Source organism: Lissotriton vulgaris, chromosome 3_1 (genome assembly GCF_964263255.1).
Source record: "Lissotriton vulgaris chromosome 3_1, aLisVul1.2, whole genome shotgun sequence".
NCBI classification, from domain to species: domain Eukaryota; kingdom Metazoa; phylum Chordata; class Amphibia; order Caudata; family Salamandridae; genus Lissotriton; species Lissotriton vulgaris.
Window position 1 is genome coordinate 479214043 of NC_141689.1, and position 19917 is coordinate 479233959.

Sequence of the window (19917 nt, forward strand, 5' to 3'; positions counted from 1 at the left end):
GACTCACGGGTGGGGGGGTCGTGCAGGGGAGGGAGGTTATTTAAGAAGGAAAAAAAACGTACCGTCCAGGGCTGTCTCAGTTCCAGGCCGGATCCCGCGGACCAGGAAGCAGACAGTCTCCCTCCCCTCCCGTAAGGCAATCACAGCGCTGCATTGGCAGCTTTGTTATTGGTGGGGACGCCGACCGCCAAGCGTGTATGGGGAGGACATTTTCTCCATGAAGGCTGCATTCAGCCTACATGTACAAAACGGAGAGTGCGCATGACTGGCTTGGTCGGTCCCAGAGGGCCAACCAAACAATCAGGGCCCGCAGCATTGGGCAAGCTACTCCTCTCCTGCCCTCAAGAAGACCCACCCCCATTAACAGAAAGCAGTGGGGCGACGCTCCTCAGCCCTAATGGAGGAGCTGCCCCTGGATACGCATCTCCTGAGAACATTCCCCCTGACATTGCTTTAGGTCACCTGTCTTTTCATTGTTGTGGTTAGTCTGGTGTTGATATCTTTACTGTGTTCATTCCAGGTATTGCAGTTTATAGTTAATTCCCTTCGAGGAGTCTGTGACACTGGTAATTAATGTATAGTTCACCCTATTGCCCAGCAATACTTACGATTGTGGAAAGGAATGGTGTGGGAATAGGGGAGCAGGGTGGTGAGGCTGTGGGGGAGACGAGTTTAGTTGCGATTTGGAGGGGGATGACTTTTAGTGTTCTGTGTTGCAGGAGGGATGGGAATGATAAACTGAAAAATGGCATACCTTAAACATTATCTTCTATTGCACCTTTTATTGTATTTTATTTGTACTCTGCATCATCATTATTGTTGTGTGTATTACATATCCAAATACTGACAAAAAAAAACTATTTAAAAAAAAAGAGGATTTTCTCAAAAACTTCAAGACTATGCAAGATATATTAAATACTTTTCAATTGGTTCAGAATAGCCCAAACTTTTACGGTGGCAATCAAAGTTGTACATGAGTTGGTTAACGTTTGACTATAGAGTACAGCACTTGTGATTGCCAATAGTCTAAAAAGTTGCATTCTCTGGGTACTCCCTTTTCCTTAGTATTTGTGGCACTATCTGGGATGAAGCAAATCATTGGCTGAAGGTCCATACACTAACATAAGTATTTCTAAAGAGCAGATGCACTGCTTGAGCATTGTGGTGCAGTATAATAGATAGATGTTTATTGAGATCTAAATGAATGGTATGCATTTTATCGACCTCAGAAGGGTGAAATACTGAGTGGATTTGCCAAGAAAGATTCTGGTGTTAGAAATGAGGTTTCAAGTTGGTAGGGGTATGCATCCTGTCCAAGTAGGGACCATCACTCTAGTCATGGGAAGCCGGGTACACACTAAGGCCCTGATTTAGAGTCTGGCAGTCCGAGGACTACAAGATTCATGGAGTCACGGGAGTGGCAGTCCAGCCACCGCCACACCGGCGCTCCGACCACCATGACAGTATGGGGGGTCCCTATTTAAAACAATACTGTACAATTCATTTCCTTCATTGAATCCATCATAATGGGCAACGAGACTATATACTTTAATGAAAGTTATTCACAATTCATCACCCCTAACGTCAAGTTTAACAGTTTCAGCGTCTTCTTGGAAATTTATAATAATGACAGATCAATGTATCCAGCATGTTTTACTTGTTATCAAAAGGAAAAGTTTCTGGCTAGGACAAGTAAGGATGTAGATCACAAATTGCTTTTAAGTGTGCTTAGTTGGTGTTGGCATGTTGTTTTCAAACAGCATGCAAACGTTCTTTTTATTCATCACTTTATTCTGATTTTACAGCGCTTTAGAAATATAAAAAGGCACATCCTTCAATCAATATGGCAGTATGACTACCAAGATTGACCCCCAAACCCGAACGCCATCTTATAGATACCATTCAAAATGTATTCATCAATCCTTATTTTCATCATTTTATTATTTTAAAAAACTGTGATATAACATCTGAATATTTTCAACTTGGGCCCCCAAATAGACTACATCTTTTTGTGTCAATTACCAAAATTGACGCACATCTACAAGGTCTGGAGCAACAACAACAAAAATGGATAAAGGGGGCACATAGTTACGTAGCAACATAGTAAGTTCCTCTTAGATTCCATCAGCAACTGCCTTGCATAACATGCTGTTCCTTCTACCTCCCATACCTTCTGAAGGTATCAGTAATTTGTGTCATTCCCTAGGTGGCCTCTCATCTGTTTTAGCTTCTACTGCCGATAGAATAGTGTTCCATTCCATGAGTACCACACCCCTCCCCTGTGATCTTTGCTGTCCTGTCAAGGCCACCATCTCGGCTCTTGTACATTTCTTTACATCTGCTAACCGAGTTGTATTGTCTGCTGTGTGCCCAGCCTTCCAAGTCATTGCTATATTTAGTTTGGCAAGCACCAGTTTGAGGTCCAGGAACATACATGGGTGTCTAGGAGATTTTATCCAAACATTTGGCCTGATATAGAAGGTAGGATGTCTTGTTTCACTCTGTTTCCTAACAATTCAGATAGAATTGCCACTACTTTTTTCCAGAATTGTGGAAGAATCCTACAATCCCACACCATATGATGGAAATCTGCTTGTGGGGGCTGACATCATGGGCAGGGTGATGAGCTGAACCTGGGTACATTTTTGTTCTTTCTTTGGGGGTTAAGTATGTTTAATGTCAATAACTAGATTGCATTTACAACTGGGATTCCTTGTGACTTTCTTGGTCGATTACAGGACCTCTTCCCATTGTTTCTTCTGTAAGCACCAGTCGGATCTTCTCATCCCATTTATTCTTAATAGTGCCATTTGTGGCTTTAAAAATGTGAGACATGGTCCGTTTACCAGTGTGAGAAGTGAGCATTAATCGAAGGGCATCATTTGTTACCGGTTCTCTATCACCTTCCTCCCACGTTAATCTGAACTCATTGAGTAGTGCGTTGTGAGTGAGAAAGTGCCCTGCTCCCAATTCCAAAAAATCTCCAAGGAAACGATACGTGTGAAGAGTGCCGCTAGAATATAAATCTCTCACTGTTAATATCTGACCCTCGGTCCATGCCTGGGAAATGTGTGTCTTAGTAAGTAATTTAAATTCTGAAAGACACCAAAGAGTTATTTTTGGAGCATATGACTCCTGTGCCCCAAGCGATCCAGAAATCAGCACTGCGGTGGTGTCCGATATCTTCCAGTTAAGGGGGTGTGCCCTAAAATCTGTAAATGTATTGTGGTACTTCCAATTTGCTCTGGATCAGACACACATGAAAGTCAATACATAGGACATTGTAATTAGCCAGTGAAGTAGTAGAGGCCTTACTTGGGGACCCCAGGTCTCCCTCTTTCAGTGAATACATGAGTGTACTCACAACTACTCATATCTTCTCCATACCCCACATTAATTGTGCCGGCTTCAGCAAGGAATTCAAAAGAGACAAAAACTTCCCATGTAGTAGAACTGCTGGAACCATAAAGTGGTTCAGTAGTTTGGGTAAAAGTAGCATTTTTGCTATAGCTATACATCCGATCTGTAATCAGTTGTGAGTTGTTCTATATGTAAAAACCTAAATATGTAAAAATGTCCGTTTCCCAATCTAGAGGTATGCGGCTGCCTTCCAACCACTCTGGTTGGGTCGTCGGTTTCATATTAATATCTATAATGGTCTGCCTCTTACTCTGTGACTTACTCTTCTTGAAGTACAAGTAACTCCAAGTGATCAAAGACTACTGGAATACTTGGTTGTGTATGTGTAAAGATGTTTCCATCATAACTCGCACTGAAAGGGTACAGTCCTGATTCGGACATACAAATATATACGCAGAAACATGTCAGCCTTCTTAAAAAGAACTGAACAAGCTCCCTGCACACATATGTTGAATATCCCACGTATTCTGGTAGCGGATGGTCTAATGCCACAGCGGTGTTCACAGGTTCTGTCCTCTTGCAAAGGCCAGTGGGTTAAGAGTGTATTTCCAGACATATAGGATCTTCCATTCTTTCACTAGCCCTTTTAAAGGTTCCAAAAGGGGCGATATTCTGCTCTTAAGGTTACTCAGTCTCAGGAATTTCTGACGTGTGGTTCTACTATGGTATCCTGATGGTTAGTCAAACTTATCTGGCTATACTGCACTACTGGTTTGGGATAGCCTATGCCTTTTCACTTGATGCCAAGGTTCCTGGTTTGGAATTGTATGTTATATGAATCGCATAAAACCTCGGGCGTTAATAATATGGCAAGTTGTCTCTATGGATTTCAGTGCGAAGACACCATGTAACACAGACACCCATTAGCTGGGTTTGAGGCAAACCCGGGTTCCTAAATATCACTTTTTACAGAGACTGCAACTAACACCAATGTCGACCTTTCTTTTACCAGGTAAATAGCCCACATCTTGCCTTACAGATAGTTCACATTCTGGGAGGGATTTTTATTTGTAATCTACATTAGTATAATTATGCCACCAACTTGAACATTTTCTAATTTCACAATGATTTTGGGTGTGATTTGCAAAGCCATGGATTCAAAAGAGCCCTCTCATCCAGGGATTGGAACGCCTTGTGTTGGTGGAGGATTTCAGAGGAGGCAGGAAGAAAGAGGGTCATACGAAAGAGGGGCCCCAGTTTACATAACATCGTTACAAAGCCCAGCCCTACATGAGATAAGGAAAGGCCATGGCTGTCAGGAATATGTGAGAGGAGGAATTGGTGGAAGTAGACTGAACTAACAGAGAAATATGCATGGGTATGTCGAGGATTACATTCAATATGAAAACACTCTTACCAAGACACCATGGGTAAAAGAGACTTTTGAAAAGCTGCTCCAATGCACCACTCTTGTTCCATTTCAAGACCTGCAGACATTGGTTGTGACCTTCGTTAACACAGAAATATTTGCTAATGTAGTAGTATGCAGATCTATTTTCGGCAGAATAATGGGAACTGAAAGAACTCTCCAGTGAGAAATCGATCATATGCAATGTGAGCTTCTTAATAATGCATGTCAATAAATGAGATTGGCTCATTGGTTGTTTATTCATTTATCATTTTTACTATTTTATTTTGGCCTCAATTGCAAATGAATATCTTTTTAAATGGCTATCCTTTCAAATTGATAGTGTAAGACATTGCAGAAAGGCTACTCAGGGAACTTAAATGCAAAATGATTCATGCAACTGTGTCAGGGCCAGTGGCAGTCCATAATGTGAGGTAGTGGTCAGACGAACCGCCCGCACACACCCTTCTACATGCACACAGATGCACACACAGATACACACACTCTCTTCTAAATGTGCGCACAAATACATACACTCTTTTATGTGTGCACACAGATTCACACAGCCATGCAACTCACTCACACCCATCCATTCATAAGCATGCTCACCTTTTACAAGCACATAAACACACACACTTATGCACAGACAAATACACAAACATTCATAAATACACAAACACACCACACACACACCACACACACACCACACACACACCACACACACTCACATCACACACACACCACACACACACCACACACACACACACACACACACACCACACACACACACACACACCACACACACACACACACACACCACACACACACCACACACACACCACACACACACCACACACACACCACATACACGCCACACACACACCACACACACCACACACACACACACACACCACACACACACCACAGCGTGGGCACTTATGATCTTAAAACTGAAGTTCCCAGGCCTGAGTCTTTCAGTGACATGTCCCCTTATCATGAGGAGGAGAACCTCGCAGCGCTCTCCTGGGCTGTGAAATCTAGACTCCCTGAGAATTTGGCTCAAGCAGTCAGGTACCTGCGCATCTAGCACATCTACCGCACATGGCGGTCTGACACAAATGTGAAGAGTGCCTGTCAGGCTGACATTTGCTGAGCCTGACAGATACTCCTCATGTGTTGGAAAAAGGTGGTGGGGGGACGGGGGAAGGGGGATGGGGCGGTGACTATGACGGGCTGGAATGTTCAGGAAAAACTTAACAGCATAACATGGCTGTCTAGATAAGCACAGGAAATGTTAGCATCACTTTGAGATCATTTTCAAAGCACTGTCTGTAATTTACAACTCAGCATGCGGTTATACTATAAACAGATATTCAAGGGGAAAGGGAGTGGATACGGCAGTCAGTCTCTTAACTGTTCCCCATTGCCATACAGATACCACATTGAATTGGCCACTCTACATCCTGTCCCCAGTGGCGGCTCGCATAGCTTTCCTCCGTTCCGTTGTATGTCCGAGTTTACTAGCCCCGCCTCACCGCACGCCCTATTCGAGCCGCCACTGCCTTCCATTTCGTAGCCATTTTGGAATGAGGTACTGTGCCTCAGAATCCTACAACTGGATTATACATATTCTTAAAGTCTGTACCTAGAGTGGCTGTCAAAAGACCAGAGGGGCAAATTGCTCTAATTCACAGGAACACATTAAAAACTAACACTCAAAGAAGTCCAGGAGTACTCTTGCTATTTTTTGTGACTCCCCAAAAAGTATACCATCTATTTAAAATGTGGCAATAAATCCACATAAATTGATTTCATACTTTTTCAAGCCCAGCTTTGTTAATCTGACACCGAGTCTTAGCAGTAATGTGCAATTGTTGTGCAGAGGATTTGGGTATTACACTCTCCTGCCCAATCCAGAGCCACTGGAATGACAAGGGCCCAGTCATTCCTGACCTTTTTCAGGACTTCAGGAAGCCGAGGCAGAAAAGGGTAAACAATCCTGTGCTCCCTGCTAGCCAGAGGACATCTCCCAGAGAGAGCCTTCTCGGAAAATGCAGCTTCCAAACGTTTTGACCTTGCGCATTACTGATGATAGCAAAAAGATCTAGCCTGGTTTTTCACCACTATTGGAAGATGCCCTGTGCCACCTCTTGGTATAACCAGCATACTTGAGGAGGAGATATATATATATATCTCTCAAAGGTAATTTAATCTCAAGAAAACGATTATATATGGTCCACCGTGGCATTATATAGTTCTGTAGTTGCATATATAACAGTTATAGCTCAAAATAATACTAATATCATCTAGTCCCTAAATATCCATACGATCGGCCAGTTTAGACAACATAAACTAAGCGATTGGTGTCCAGACTGATACCAGACACTCTCAGAGGATGAGTTAGCTTTTAGACCAGCTAGCTCATAGTGCCACCATAAGCCCCCTAACCTTACCAAGGAGCGAATAGTTTCTGGCAACTATCGACATGACTGCCCTTGATCCTTCAGGGATTGTGGAAACAGTACAGTACTTTTTGCTTAGTCACTCGTGCTCACTTAGTCTTTAGAGAGATACACAGAATAAACAATGGGGCCATAATCAATAAGCATTTATTGAACCAGCGTCATTCTTGTATAAAACATGTTTGTTGCGACCATCATTAGACAGAAACAGATGTATACAATTACAGGCACAAACAGAGTGAATAGAAGGGGCAATTCTACCATATTGCTAAAAAAGTGAATATATGCAGGCATATAGACATTACGGTAATCAAGGATACTCCTACGATGCAAACCCTACCTAAGTGTACCTAGTATGTATGTAGGAGTTAAGCCAAGAATCCTCTAAGAAAGACCCAACAGCATTACCTGATGGGAGAGAACGATGGACCCCATCTTACTCTTGAGTTAGACACCTCGCTAAGGATGTCCGACTACTCCGTGCTTGAGCTTCTGCATGCAAGGATCTCAGCGTCCTGTGTCAGTGTGGAAGCTTCTCCTCTGTCTATCTAGTGTTTGATGTAGATCTTTTATACCATAAAGATGGCATCGGGTTCCTTACTCAATCGATATGTTATGAGTAGGATTATGTAAATGAGCCTATATAAATACCTGCAATTATACAAAGTAGTTATTTCGACCTAGGATGAAGATGACCATGACTTTTATCATGCTGTTATGTACGTCGTGTGCAGGGGACTTTTCTAGGAATCCTCATGCATAATAAATTAGGCTAGTTTCAAGCAAACCCTTCAACTTTTATTTAGAACATAACTGGGCAAAAGGTCAGTGCTAGAACCGTTATGCAGAGCAAGGTAGGACAATTGTAGATGAAAGGTCATTTAGCTATTTAGGCCTACATTGGAGGTACATAACACTAAGACCATAATGAATCTGTCAGCAGCCAACTATACCTTATACCTCCTGTGTTCACCTACAACACATCTGCTATGAGGGTTATCCATCACCAGTACTGTACAGTTATAAAACTAGACCTCACTAAATAGACAGGCATGGAATAACTGAAGAGCTCAGTCACACACTACTGGACAATATAGAGGACTTTAATATAGCCCACTACTGCAGATCCCAAATATCTATACTCTCTAACCTCTTCTTTATATCTCAAAATGACACTTTGATATGGTTTGATAATAACAATGCCAGTACCAACAGATCTCTCCACTCTTCTCTCCCTCCATCCATGCCAGCTCAGGGCCACAACTATACACACAATCTCAGATTGCACAACCCAGTACAGTAACGAGCTAAGCAGACTATAAGCAGATGAATTGCCACAAAGGAACCTATAGAGCTGTGCAAAGCTTCCAGCATACTGAAAACCATAAAACTGCACGTCTACCTCTCACACGTCAATATCCAGCACACTGTTAAGTGTTGCGCCCCATACCATGAGAATGGTACCTTGGTGGTCATCACACACAAAATTAAACACTTCCTGAATTGGGTCAAAACAAGGACAGCATCTTCCCAACCACATACCTTACAATGAGTAGCGTGCTACCTCTAGAGGCAAGCGTTTCAGCACTCCACATAAGAATGGTAAGAGCTGTGTTAATGCTGCAATTCAATACGATACATTGCTGATCTGATAGCCATTGGTGTTGTGCTAAAGTGGTTCTGCTGCTTCAAACTAAAAAAACTGCACTGGGCAAACAATCGAACATTCTTAGTTATAACATTTATTTGCGGTTTTTGTTGTTGACTACGCCCATATTGATGGCCTACAAGAAATATGCTCATATTTCTTAGGTTTCCCACGGAGTGTGGTTGCTAGCTTAAGCCATTTGGGAACATCTGACTCGGTTGTGAGAAAGCCATGCTTTACTTTGTTTATGAAATAATGCTGTCACTTCCCTTGAAGATCACTTGTCTTCACAATGGAACAACAAAAAAGGGTTTGTTAGTTTGATTGGTTGTGACAATTCAAATGTAGTGCATTTCAATCAATGCACGGGCTCTAACATACTGTTTGTTGTTTTTTGCAGAAGGAGTTGAGCCTTCCAAGAAGAGGAAGTCTGTAAGTAAAGAGGGGTTTTTACTTGTTGCTCGCTGCTTAATTCTTTTGTCTGTTGATTGTTAACGGTGCTACATCTTCTCCTTGAAAATCAGCGCAATGTTAAAATGTATTCATTTTTTTTAGTATAATGATTATCCATGTACCAGCTACTGTATTTAAATTAATTTTTAATCTAATAGTATAGTGTTGCCTGTAAAAAGATTTATGGTGCACACCTAATTACTACATGTAAATGCATGGCTACCTCTGTATGTGTTTGAAAATTTGAATAAAAGTCTTATTTTAAAGTTGTCCTCTATGACCAGTATTGGAGGTTTGCAGTATAATTTGTGCCTTTGTTTTAATTATTTTTTGATTTACCCTCTGACAATCCAAAGTTGCTAGTACTGCAGTACCATTTGTGAAATTGTTGCATCATTAAGATAATAAAGGGGAATTAGGTTGTTAGACTATACCATTCTAAAGTAGGAAATGTGTGGCATTGATTGTGAGCGAACCAGAGATTCTTTGTTTTCATATTTAATAAGATATAAATATGCGTCAGTAATCCAGTAATGTAGTTGCTTTAAAAAAGAGAAGACTGTCTAAATGTGAGATCTAGAAAGAAGAATCATCTACCATGAGTCTGGTGGTAATATTAGTAGCATAAGGGTGTTTCACTTCGGGTAATGGTTAAACCTAGCAGCATTATTGGTGGGAACCCATTAGACATTCTTGAGAAATGTAGTAGAGAGTGAGTAAATCATATACTGCTTATTGTAATTTGAAATCAAGAATAAAATTCTATAGAAAGTGCAAGAGACAGAGGAGACACAACATGGATATTGTTCCCAGGATCTAGAATTCAAGCAATTACATTTAGTAGCCTGGATTGGAAGCATGGTCAGGTTGATGAAATCATGTTATCATAAAGATTGTTTTCTGTAAATGTCAATTGCACATATTTTGCCCTATGTATGCCCCTCTATGTAGCATTTTTCTGCTGGGTAAAGAGGAACACCTTTAGACCACCTAGGCAGAAAGCTGATGCTGTTTTATTCACATCCAGTGGTATAGTGGCAACAATAGCAAATGCTAGAGCTGCAAGATTGAGAATAAGCAATCATCCCGCTTATCTTAGATCTGTCACATAGCAAAGTGGTTGATGACTAATATGGCTTTGTACCTGGGAGAGCACAGATAGGCCTGTCATCCTTTTGGAAGACCAGGACCACTAATTCAAGTGGTTCAGTGTTTGCTGTAACGCAGCATGTCTCAGCTGTGGATCGCTGCTCGGATGGATCCTTTCCCAGATTGTCCGTAGTAAGTACTTATGATATGCAGTAAGTAATTATGATATGCAGTAAGTATTTATGATATGCAGTAATTACTTATGACTCTGATCTAGGTGCATCGTCATCTTGTGTAAATGTATTCAGCTGACAACAAGGAAGATGTCTGCATAGCTACAGCAGTTCTGTTCAGCAGCAGAACAGCACACCAACAAATCACCTTATTACTTTTACATTAGTCTTGGATCAGTGGTAACAAACCAGAGTTGTAGATCGTGATGGATTCCCGCAAATAACAGGCAAATAATGGCACCTCTTTTTCCTGGTCAAATTAATAATCTGCTTGACCAATAGTACTATAATTAGATGCTGCTGGAAACTCTTAATTGTAATACACATGTATCATCTTATTTTTATTCATTAAATATTTGAAGAGGACACCTTTAATGAAAAATATCTATTTTTTGCATGCTAAAAACAAATGAGTCCAACTCTAATTTAAGGTTTTTGACGCAATCTTAAAACCTACCTTTTCGGCTCTTGATGCAGCTCTGTTCTATAATTTCTTTGTAGTACTAAACCTATTAATCGCATGAGGCTGATTTGAAGTACATATAGAACTATATTAATGTATGAAATAAATAATGATATTCCACATAGCATCGTGAAAAAAGCCATACCCTCCGATACCTTCTGGTTCCGATTTTCACCAGCAACATATCCAACCCTGCTTTTTGGAATTACATCATTGAAGAATATTTCTTGATTTAGTTTTTTATTCATATACACAATACAATTTAATGCTAAATGAAGATCTGGGGTTCAAAGGCAGCAATTAATACCATAAAGTGCTGTGTATATAATTTTGCCAGAATCACAAGCATGTGATTTATACTTTTTGATTTCCTGTTCAACTTTCTAAATTTAGAACTGCTAAATTAGATGACTTAGCCAGCCAAAATAAGTTAAGAAAGTACTTGAATATCTGATTCCTAACTTGTGAGCAAATCCATTGATCAAATGTTAATGGCCCTGCCTACCCATCCACCACTGCTCCCAGTAAAACAATACTTACGCAAGAGACATGAGATGCAGCAGTAAGGTGTAATTGTTTTGCTATCACCTCTCTCATTCAGATATTTAGCTAAGAGTCTTTCCCACACTTGGCTTCTTTAATGCCCGTTGTAGGGCGTGATGCAAGTTGGATCCGTGATTTCCACGCCGCGAAGCAGTGAGTCAGGAGAGAGCTTTGCCTCATTTACTGAGAGTTCAAACATGCTGGATTTTTTCTGAAATGATCGCTGGAGACCAATGTGCTACTCTCTCTTTGCGGAGGAATAAACTATGCTGTAGCAAAAGTATAAGCCACAATTGTGTCAACTTTTTATGGAATAATTAGAGGGATAGCCACCAAAATCAGACTCCAGATTGCCAGTAAGGACCCATACTTGATCAACTGGAACTTTAGAACAGGACCAAACCCAAGTATGCAATAGATGCACTGCCAGCAGGAATCTTTTCTGTCTATTGGAGAAAAGAAGGAAGTAATGTCTCCATTTCCTATTAAATCTTTGTTCGCCTAAGCATGCTTCCACGGCATGGGACAGATACACAGGTTTTAGTATTTGCATGCTGGACCATTAGCTGAAGTTGTCTTCAGAGTGCCTGGCATCTGATGCTGTCTTGCACTAGAAGCGAGCGTTGCTCCAGGTCCAGAAATATCACTTAACTGATGTTACACTTGAAAAGCCTACACAAGTAGCAAGATCACCCCTGCAAAAGAACTGAGGTCTTTTGAACAATCCCAGGCAAACTCAAAGGAAGTTAATGTCAAGAAGATAGTCCTGAGGACAGTTTTGCCTAAATAAAACAAAAGTAATCGTTTACCACTGTTGTGTTATGTTAAAGAAAAGCTCAATATTTGAAGTTCCGAAGCCAAGGATCAACAAGGCACATCTTTGTCACTAAGCTGCAACATCTTCAGATAGTTTCACTACCTCTTGCTCCGTTTAATTACCACAATCGATGTAGCCTCCTGGAGTCGATAATAGATCTACATTTTATAGTTAACCCAGTGAGCTGCCAATTTTCCCCTGCATTGAATCCAAGTATTTGCTTGTTTTAATTTTAAAAATCGTTTCACCTCCGCCTTTATAAAAGTTGCTCTCTTCTACTGCATTCTAGTAGCAAATTAAGCAATCTGCCTATTATTTTGAAATGTCCCTGATTATTCTTCTAAAATGACAAGCACAATGCTTCGACAACGTCATACATGCAAATCGTTGTTATGAAAGTAGGCGGATATACGCACAAAAGCATAAAGACTTATTAAAACTGGTTGTATATTTATTTAAATATAGAATTAATGAAAAATTTCACTATTAACTTAACTTTGAAATAAAACGTTAAATAATGTGAATAGATTAAATAAAAATTATATTTCACACAAATTTTAAAATGAAAAAATACATTCCTACATCAAGCAAAAAAAACTATTTTATATTTCATTAATTATTATTAAAAGTGATATATAGAATTAAGTAGTTTAATCATATTTAATGACACACATTGTTATATTCTGTAAATCCAAAAGAGGTCATTAAATAATACATGTGTATTATTATTAATTTTTTTTAACATTAACTTATTTATTTTTGTAAACTAATTTAAATAATTACATTTTATGTTATCTCCTTTATGGTTTTTATTTTTAGTCCCTTCCTCCTTATTTTCGGTGGAAGGGTTTTGCAGTACAAGTGGTTGGTCATGTGAGGTGCTGTACTTACTACTGTTTTTTTTGTTGTAACTTATTTGCTCCACCCCATTGTTCAGGGCATTGACATGTGTAAGTCTACATTTTTTGAGTAACTTTACACGCAGATTTAGTAAAAAAGTTGTAAAGTTACTCAAAGTGTAGTTGCAAAGTTATATGTGTAATTTACTCACTAGTGTAAGTTTTCTTTGTAAATAACCACATTCAATTTTGTAGAGACTAGTCAATTGTTATTCTTCTCAGCATTGTTTTAACCATAAAATACTTTTTTATTTTTACTAAATCAATATGAGAGCTTTAGTGCTTCTTACTCCATGTATTTCCAACACATTCTCTAAATTAGCTATCAGCCTCAGTTCCTCACTATTAGTGGGTAGATGAGAACAGCATTCACTGGTCTTGAAGCGAGTTTTGCATGGTGGTGAGAGAATTTTCCCCACTAGGCAACCCAGATTCCAGTCCTATATGGATAAACAGTTAGTCAATAGAGGATATTGAAAAAGCCACAAAAAAAATGGAATGGTCAAAAGAGAAATTAACTCAAACCTGATATGTTAGAAAATAATGTGTCATGGTTAGAAAAGTAATGCCACTGTGGCTGTTTTCAGGTTGTTTATGGATTTCTTAAAATCATTTTATTTTCATTGTAAAAAAAAAAATAGAAGTTGGTGCAAAGGTTTTGTTATTCAGACATACTGAAAATCTTATAGGATAAATACCCCATGGATTCACTTGTGCACATACATTTGTGTAACACTATCATAACAAATTTTTACTGAATCACCTAAACGAATCACTGCACTTCGGGATAAATATTTGTGTGCTGTAGCATGTAGAAACATACTTAGGCCATGCAATAATTGATTCACGTTTGATTTACATATGTTTAGCCATTTTTGGAAAACAAGTAACCAAATGTATAGTTTTTGACTGTATGAAACATAATAAAAATAGTTTGGTCATTGCCAAGAATTGTAGCCAGAATAATTATAGTTAAGTGCTCTTAGAGTACAGTTTGATGAGGCCCAAACTGTGTGATCATTGAGGTATAATTTCATAACATAAAATTGCATATGGCAGTTAAACTGAATACTTTAATTAGGAAAGTTATGTTGAGCTAATTTTAATGTTCCACAACTGACACGTCTATCATAAGTGAAGGAGGGCCACATCCATGACAAATATTCAGGCAGATATGTTGGAGGTTTTTGTGGGCCTATGTCATCAACTTAATGCAGGCCTCCTGTACTCTTCTTTCCTTTGTCCCAGATTCCACAAGCACTTGATAAAGTTTTTTTTAAAATCCCCTTCAGGGTAACGCAAAACGCATTGGCTTTGGCATCTTGTATCATCTAGTGCTATGGCCAGGTAAGCTGCCTCCTTATTAATGAAGAAGGCAGACATTCTTTTAATTTATAATCTATACATTTTGCTGAAAAGTATGGGGGTCTTGAAAAGAGTGGGGCCTGTGTCATAATGTGTTATTTGCCCTCTCCTTTTTTTATATCTAGCTTTATATAGCGCAAACTAGACCTGAGACATTGGGTCTCAGAGCACTTTACATGAGCACCAGTTTCGTTACAGATGGGCACCTTCATTTTTGTTAGGCACGGGGAGATTAAGTGATTTGCCCAAAATCACAGGTTGTTGAGCGTTGTTGCCGAGACTCGAACCCGGTTACCCAACTTCGAGGTCGACCATTCTAGTTGTCGGGCTGCATCCTCTTGTGACAACGCTTTGTTCAAGTTAACCACTAATTATGGTAATAACCACTAATTATGTTAATGAGTTCTATTTAGCTCCATTGTATACAAATATATCTAATGTGGATATCCTGAAAACCTATTATGGCTCAGCCTCCCCCGGTCCCTACACTACAGCACAAGAGATGCCAGCAACCATGCCATGCAATAATAATAATAATAATAATAACCTGAATGTGTTTGTTTTACTTTAACAGAAAATAAATGTCAAATGTAGGAATATGCCTGTATATACTTATAAGATAGAATAAAGTCAAAACATTCTATTCAATGCTTACCAGCAGTGCATAAGAGCTACCTAACTTCATTTCAAACTTGCTGTCTAAACACAATGCCTTTTCAAACACTTTCAAATATCAATGTATGATTTTAATTTATAGGGTAAACATGTGGACTCTGCAGGGAATAGTTAGACAGTGTACACAGTAGTTACTCTTCCTGACAACTGTGGATGTAATATTATTTATGAGCTACTTTTGCAGTAGATTCAGTCAGCTTATTAAATCATTGTTTATTGCTAGAGGCAGGGAGTAAAGATTTCCGAAAAGTACAGCTTTTATAAGTGCAGTAATTGAGGGAGACGTCTGAAATGGCAATTTATTTGAACAGTTTGTTGGTATTTCATAAGATGAATTATATTATTTAGCAGAGTTGATAATGTGCTTTTAGAGCATTTGGTTTTCTACCTGTACCTTCACAAATATGAATGATGTATTCTTACAAGAATTGGAATGAGTGTGGGACATCCATGAGGGTGGGAGTTTCTAATTATATTATCTGGATCATACTTTAAATTACTTGACAGTATCCTGTTTTTAATTTCTGTCAGTACGCACAGCGCATTTAAGAATTTGACAATAAGCACAAGCGGTAACAAGAAGGAGGTAGGTGTACAAGAGAACATGACAAAGCGGAACATTTATGTGATAATCACATTTTAGACCTCGAAGTATGTGAGTACAGCTTCTGACTTACATTCACCACCTTTCTTATGCCCCCATGTTTGTGCCCTTCGACTGTAACATCAATGGCAGTGGATGCTTCCGATGCCTATCTACTAAATGTCTGCCCATGTTTACCAATATTACTAGATTCCATGTCTAGCCTCCACCCACAGTGTGGTGAGAACTCTGGATTCCTGTGTACTCTCCTTTCCTACCTTGTTACGGGTAGCAGGGGACACCTGCTCCTGTTATGATTTTAAAGCTTTCCAACCCCCTTTTTATACTGGTTTATTGTATCAACCAGAAATACCCTTTTGAGATATTTAAGTTGCCACTTTAGAAGGATGCTGTCTTTCTAGACGTATACACCTTTGTTATTTCAGTGATCTGTTGTCAATCATAACGGTGGTCACCTAGTGATTCAGTTCATCAATGGAGATTTTGGCTGGATTCCCCCCACTGGCATGCAAGGAAATTATAAAGACACAGTGGTGATCACTTTGTTACTGAAAATGGTCAACCATGACTCAACCAGCCGTCTGATCTTGTTCTATCCTGCACTCCAAGGTTGGTGGAATGGACAGTCACTTCATACCTATAACTTTTCTGAAAAACAAATGCAGTTACTACATGCCTATTAGGCAGTATTTGGTTTGGCTTGGAGAATGGAGGTAGGTTTGGTATCTCTGGTGTTCCATCCATCATTGCTAGAGTATAGCAGATATATTGGGCAGTCTGTGGTGCTGATGCAGTCTTAGGGGTAAGGTATTTTTCATGATTTTGATGCAGAAAAGTATCAGCTGAGGCTGCCTCTGGCCCAAGGAACTCACTGTTAATTTGGCTTATTTCAATTCAGTCCATTATTTCTCCCAAGACTCTTGGACCTTCCATGATTCACTTTCTTCTCAGTTTATATGTATTTCCTATATCAACTTGCATTGCTTCCTTTGTTCACCAGTTCTAATCATAAGATGATAAAGAAGTGCTTATGAGCTGAAATGGGAAATGGGGAGAATCGTTCTTGCGCCTTCATTCCAGCCCATCTTATATATTTGATTGAATGCAGGCCATTTCCTGAAATTGAATGTTGACGTGGTAGACCTTCAGACATAGCAGGATGGAAAAAATATGGTCTGTTTCCTTTTCGAAAATGTTCTGTACAGTTGCATGACCGCAGTAAGTATGGTCAAAATCCTTGTGATTTGTTCTCCCACCAGTCAATGCAAAGTCCACTTCTTTTTCCTCCATTAGATATTCTTTGGAGTAGACATCCCCATTTGATAGCGCTATAGAAATAGTTTCCAGTAACTGGTAGTCTGTCCCGAACATAGCTTTCTGTTGGATACAATGCATGTATGTAGTAGATTCAGAATTGATTAGCACACTTGGCCACAGGTACAGAGTATTACCCATTGGATGCATGCTCTTAATGCGTGTATCTGGCTGGTGAATCAAAGCGTTTCCCATCATCTCTCTTACGCTTTTCAATCTACTGCTAAACAAATTGTTCATATAACTAGCTTTCTTTTGCAAGCTGAAGGCTGTGTGAGCTGTTTCTATCATGGTCATTCTAAATTCTCAGGCTATTAGAGGCCCGTAGTATTCCCACACTACAAATGTGACTGCTTCCTTCCCCGAGTCATAACTACAGGTACTAGTACTTCAGGGTATTATGCAAGCACGTTGAAGCACGTAGATGGTATAAGTAGCGCTTAATAGGAACTACTGCCAGAACAGAACAGAAAATTAAGGCAAAACCAGAAGGAAAGCCTATATGGAGTAGTGGATCTTATGCAGGCAGAGTTTGAAGTGTAAATCTGTTTTGTGGGGTGGTTGAAAGATCTTAAGCGAAACAAAAACTCATCTAGGAAGTTAAGGGGAAACGTTTTTGAGGTGTTGGGTTGGCACGTTTAAATGTCCGGAGGCAATTGTTCCTTTAACCCCAGAAGTAAAAGATAGAAATACCTGATGATACATGTTGCCTGGAGAGAGACTGAGACATGTTTCTGGAGTGCAAGAGAACAGCAACAAATACCTCCAGTAAATGAAGATAAAAGATGCTTAGATAGGACAGAGCATGTAAAAGCTACAAATAATTGATGCTTGAATCTGTGGCAGCGGAAGGTTCTCCACAAACATGGTTTCCAAGGGTGCGCGCTTAAGGGAGTAGTGAACGGTGCTCAAGTGGTTGTAAGGAGAAATGGTGTACCAGGCCACACCAAAGGAAAACCCTGATGAGCAAGCAACTGAGTCAAAGGACCTGTGTATGGTCGGTAACTTATTGCATTCCTGTAATATGGGCTTCAGAAAAATGCAGCAGCTTATGGACCAGCACGTCTATGGTTTTTGATACCATCTTACTCCTTCGTTCCTTTATAATTCAACTCTCACATTGGTCCTTATTTTTATGTATTGCTACAGTAAGTTTGGAGTGACAAAGGTCAGTTGCCTTAAAAGCACAACATCTTATGAACTGGCTGTAAATCGAAGAAGTACTGACAATCACTGACTCTGTTTAAGTATGAAACCGTTTTTTTCAATAAATAAAATTAGTTGGCAACATCATGTTAAAAACTTTTCTTTACTTGTAATAGTAGAGACATACGCTTGAATCCTAGGAAGCGAATGAAGCTTTCAAACGACAATATGGGACTGTGATGCCTATTAGAATATACAAGAGCACATTATAAATGTATAAACTCCTGTACTTCATTATCTTTTTATAGGCACGCTCTGAGGTTATTTCACAAGAAAGAGAAGACCCTACTAAGTTCCAGGGAACAGGGTACTATAGACAAATTAAGCCAAAGGGAAATCCCTGGACTGTGTACTAATTACTCCATATCTTCTGTCTTCATACATACACGTCAGTCAGACAAACCAACACGAAAATATGACGTTTACAATCTTTATACTTTTATTAAAATCTTTGTATCCAAAATTAAAAACAGACCTATGTCTGTGGTACATAAAATCAATTTGTTATACACTTTTATCAGCTCTAATACATATGAATATATACATGTGCAAATTTATAAAACGGAAAAGTACATTAATGTCAGAAGAAAAGGCAAACAGTGATCATAAGGGTTACGCCCAATATATGCTACTAGTTTACACAGAACAACCCCTTTCCCTCCATAGGTAGAACTTATTCCCTATTCTTGTTTAGGCATGACCCAGTATCCTCTTGTAGATATAATACACAAATATACAGATGGTAGTAGAGATCACAGTAACCACAATCCAGGTATATCTGCTCTCTGTTTGGGATGAAGCGCGCGTCTACCTCGTCTTCCCGTCTTTCCGCTATGTCGGGAAGACGAGGTAGACGCTTCATCGGTCACTCAGAACATATCCATATCATGGGCACGAGAAAAGAAAATAAAGCCATACCTCGATGCGAAGAGTTTTAACAGAACCAAGAAATAATTTCACCTAGATCAAGACAGTGCAGGACAGAAACCCAAACAAGAAAATCTGACCAATACAAGAAAAGCACCAATACAAGGAGGAATATATCCTGTCTAAGAGAAATGCGAATCAGGATTCTCTCCGTTGTTCTGAAAAGAAAATAAGTGACGTTCTGAACAACTAAAATAAGAAAAAGATATACAAAGTTGATGAACCCCACGTACACAGAAGTCCTGATGAAGGTGTAGACATATCAGTTGTGAACACCGAAACGCGTCGACGCACTATAAAATAGAACCCTGCCAGATCCCAAACAGAGAGCAGATATACCTGGATTGTGGTTACTGTGATCTCTACTATGTCTAGTTATGATCGCTTCTTATTGACAAGATTCAGGTTCAACTTATTCCACTTGCTATTGGCTGTGCCCAAGGGATCTCAT

General features: G+C 39.5%; 1 protein-coding gene across 4 annotated transcripts in view; it reads left to right on the plus strand.

Annotated features, from left to right (window-relative positions):
• Positions 1 to 19917, plus strand: part of MAST4 (microtubule associated serine/threonine kinase family member 4) — a 1854902-nt gene that overhangs the window by 1067151 nt on the left and 767834 nt on the right. For all 4 annotated transcript variants that reach the window (XM_086960700.1, XM_086960701.1, XM_086960706.1 and 1 more), the window contains one exon: positions 9279 to 9310. In XM_086960700.1, coding sequence (XP_086816826.1) covers positions 9279 to 9310 — 32 coding nt within the window. The remainder of the gene's footprint in view (positions 1 to 9278; positions 9311 to 19917) is intronic.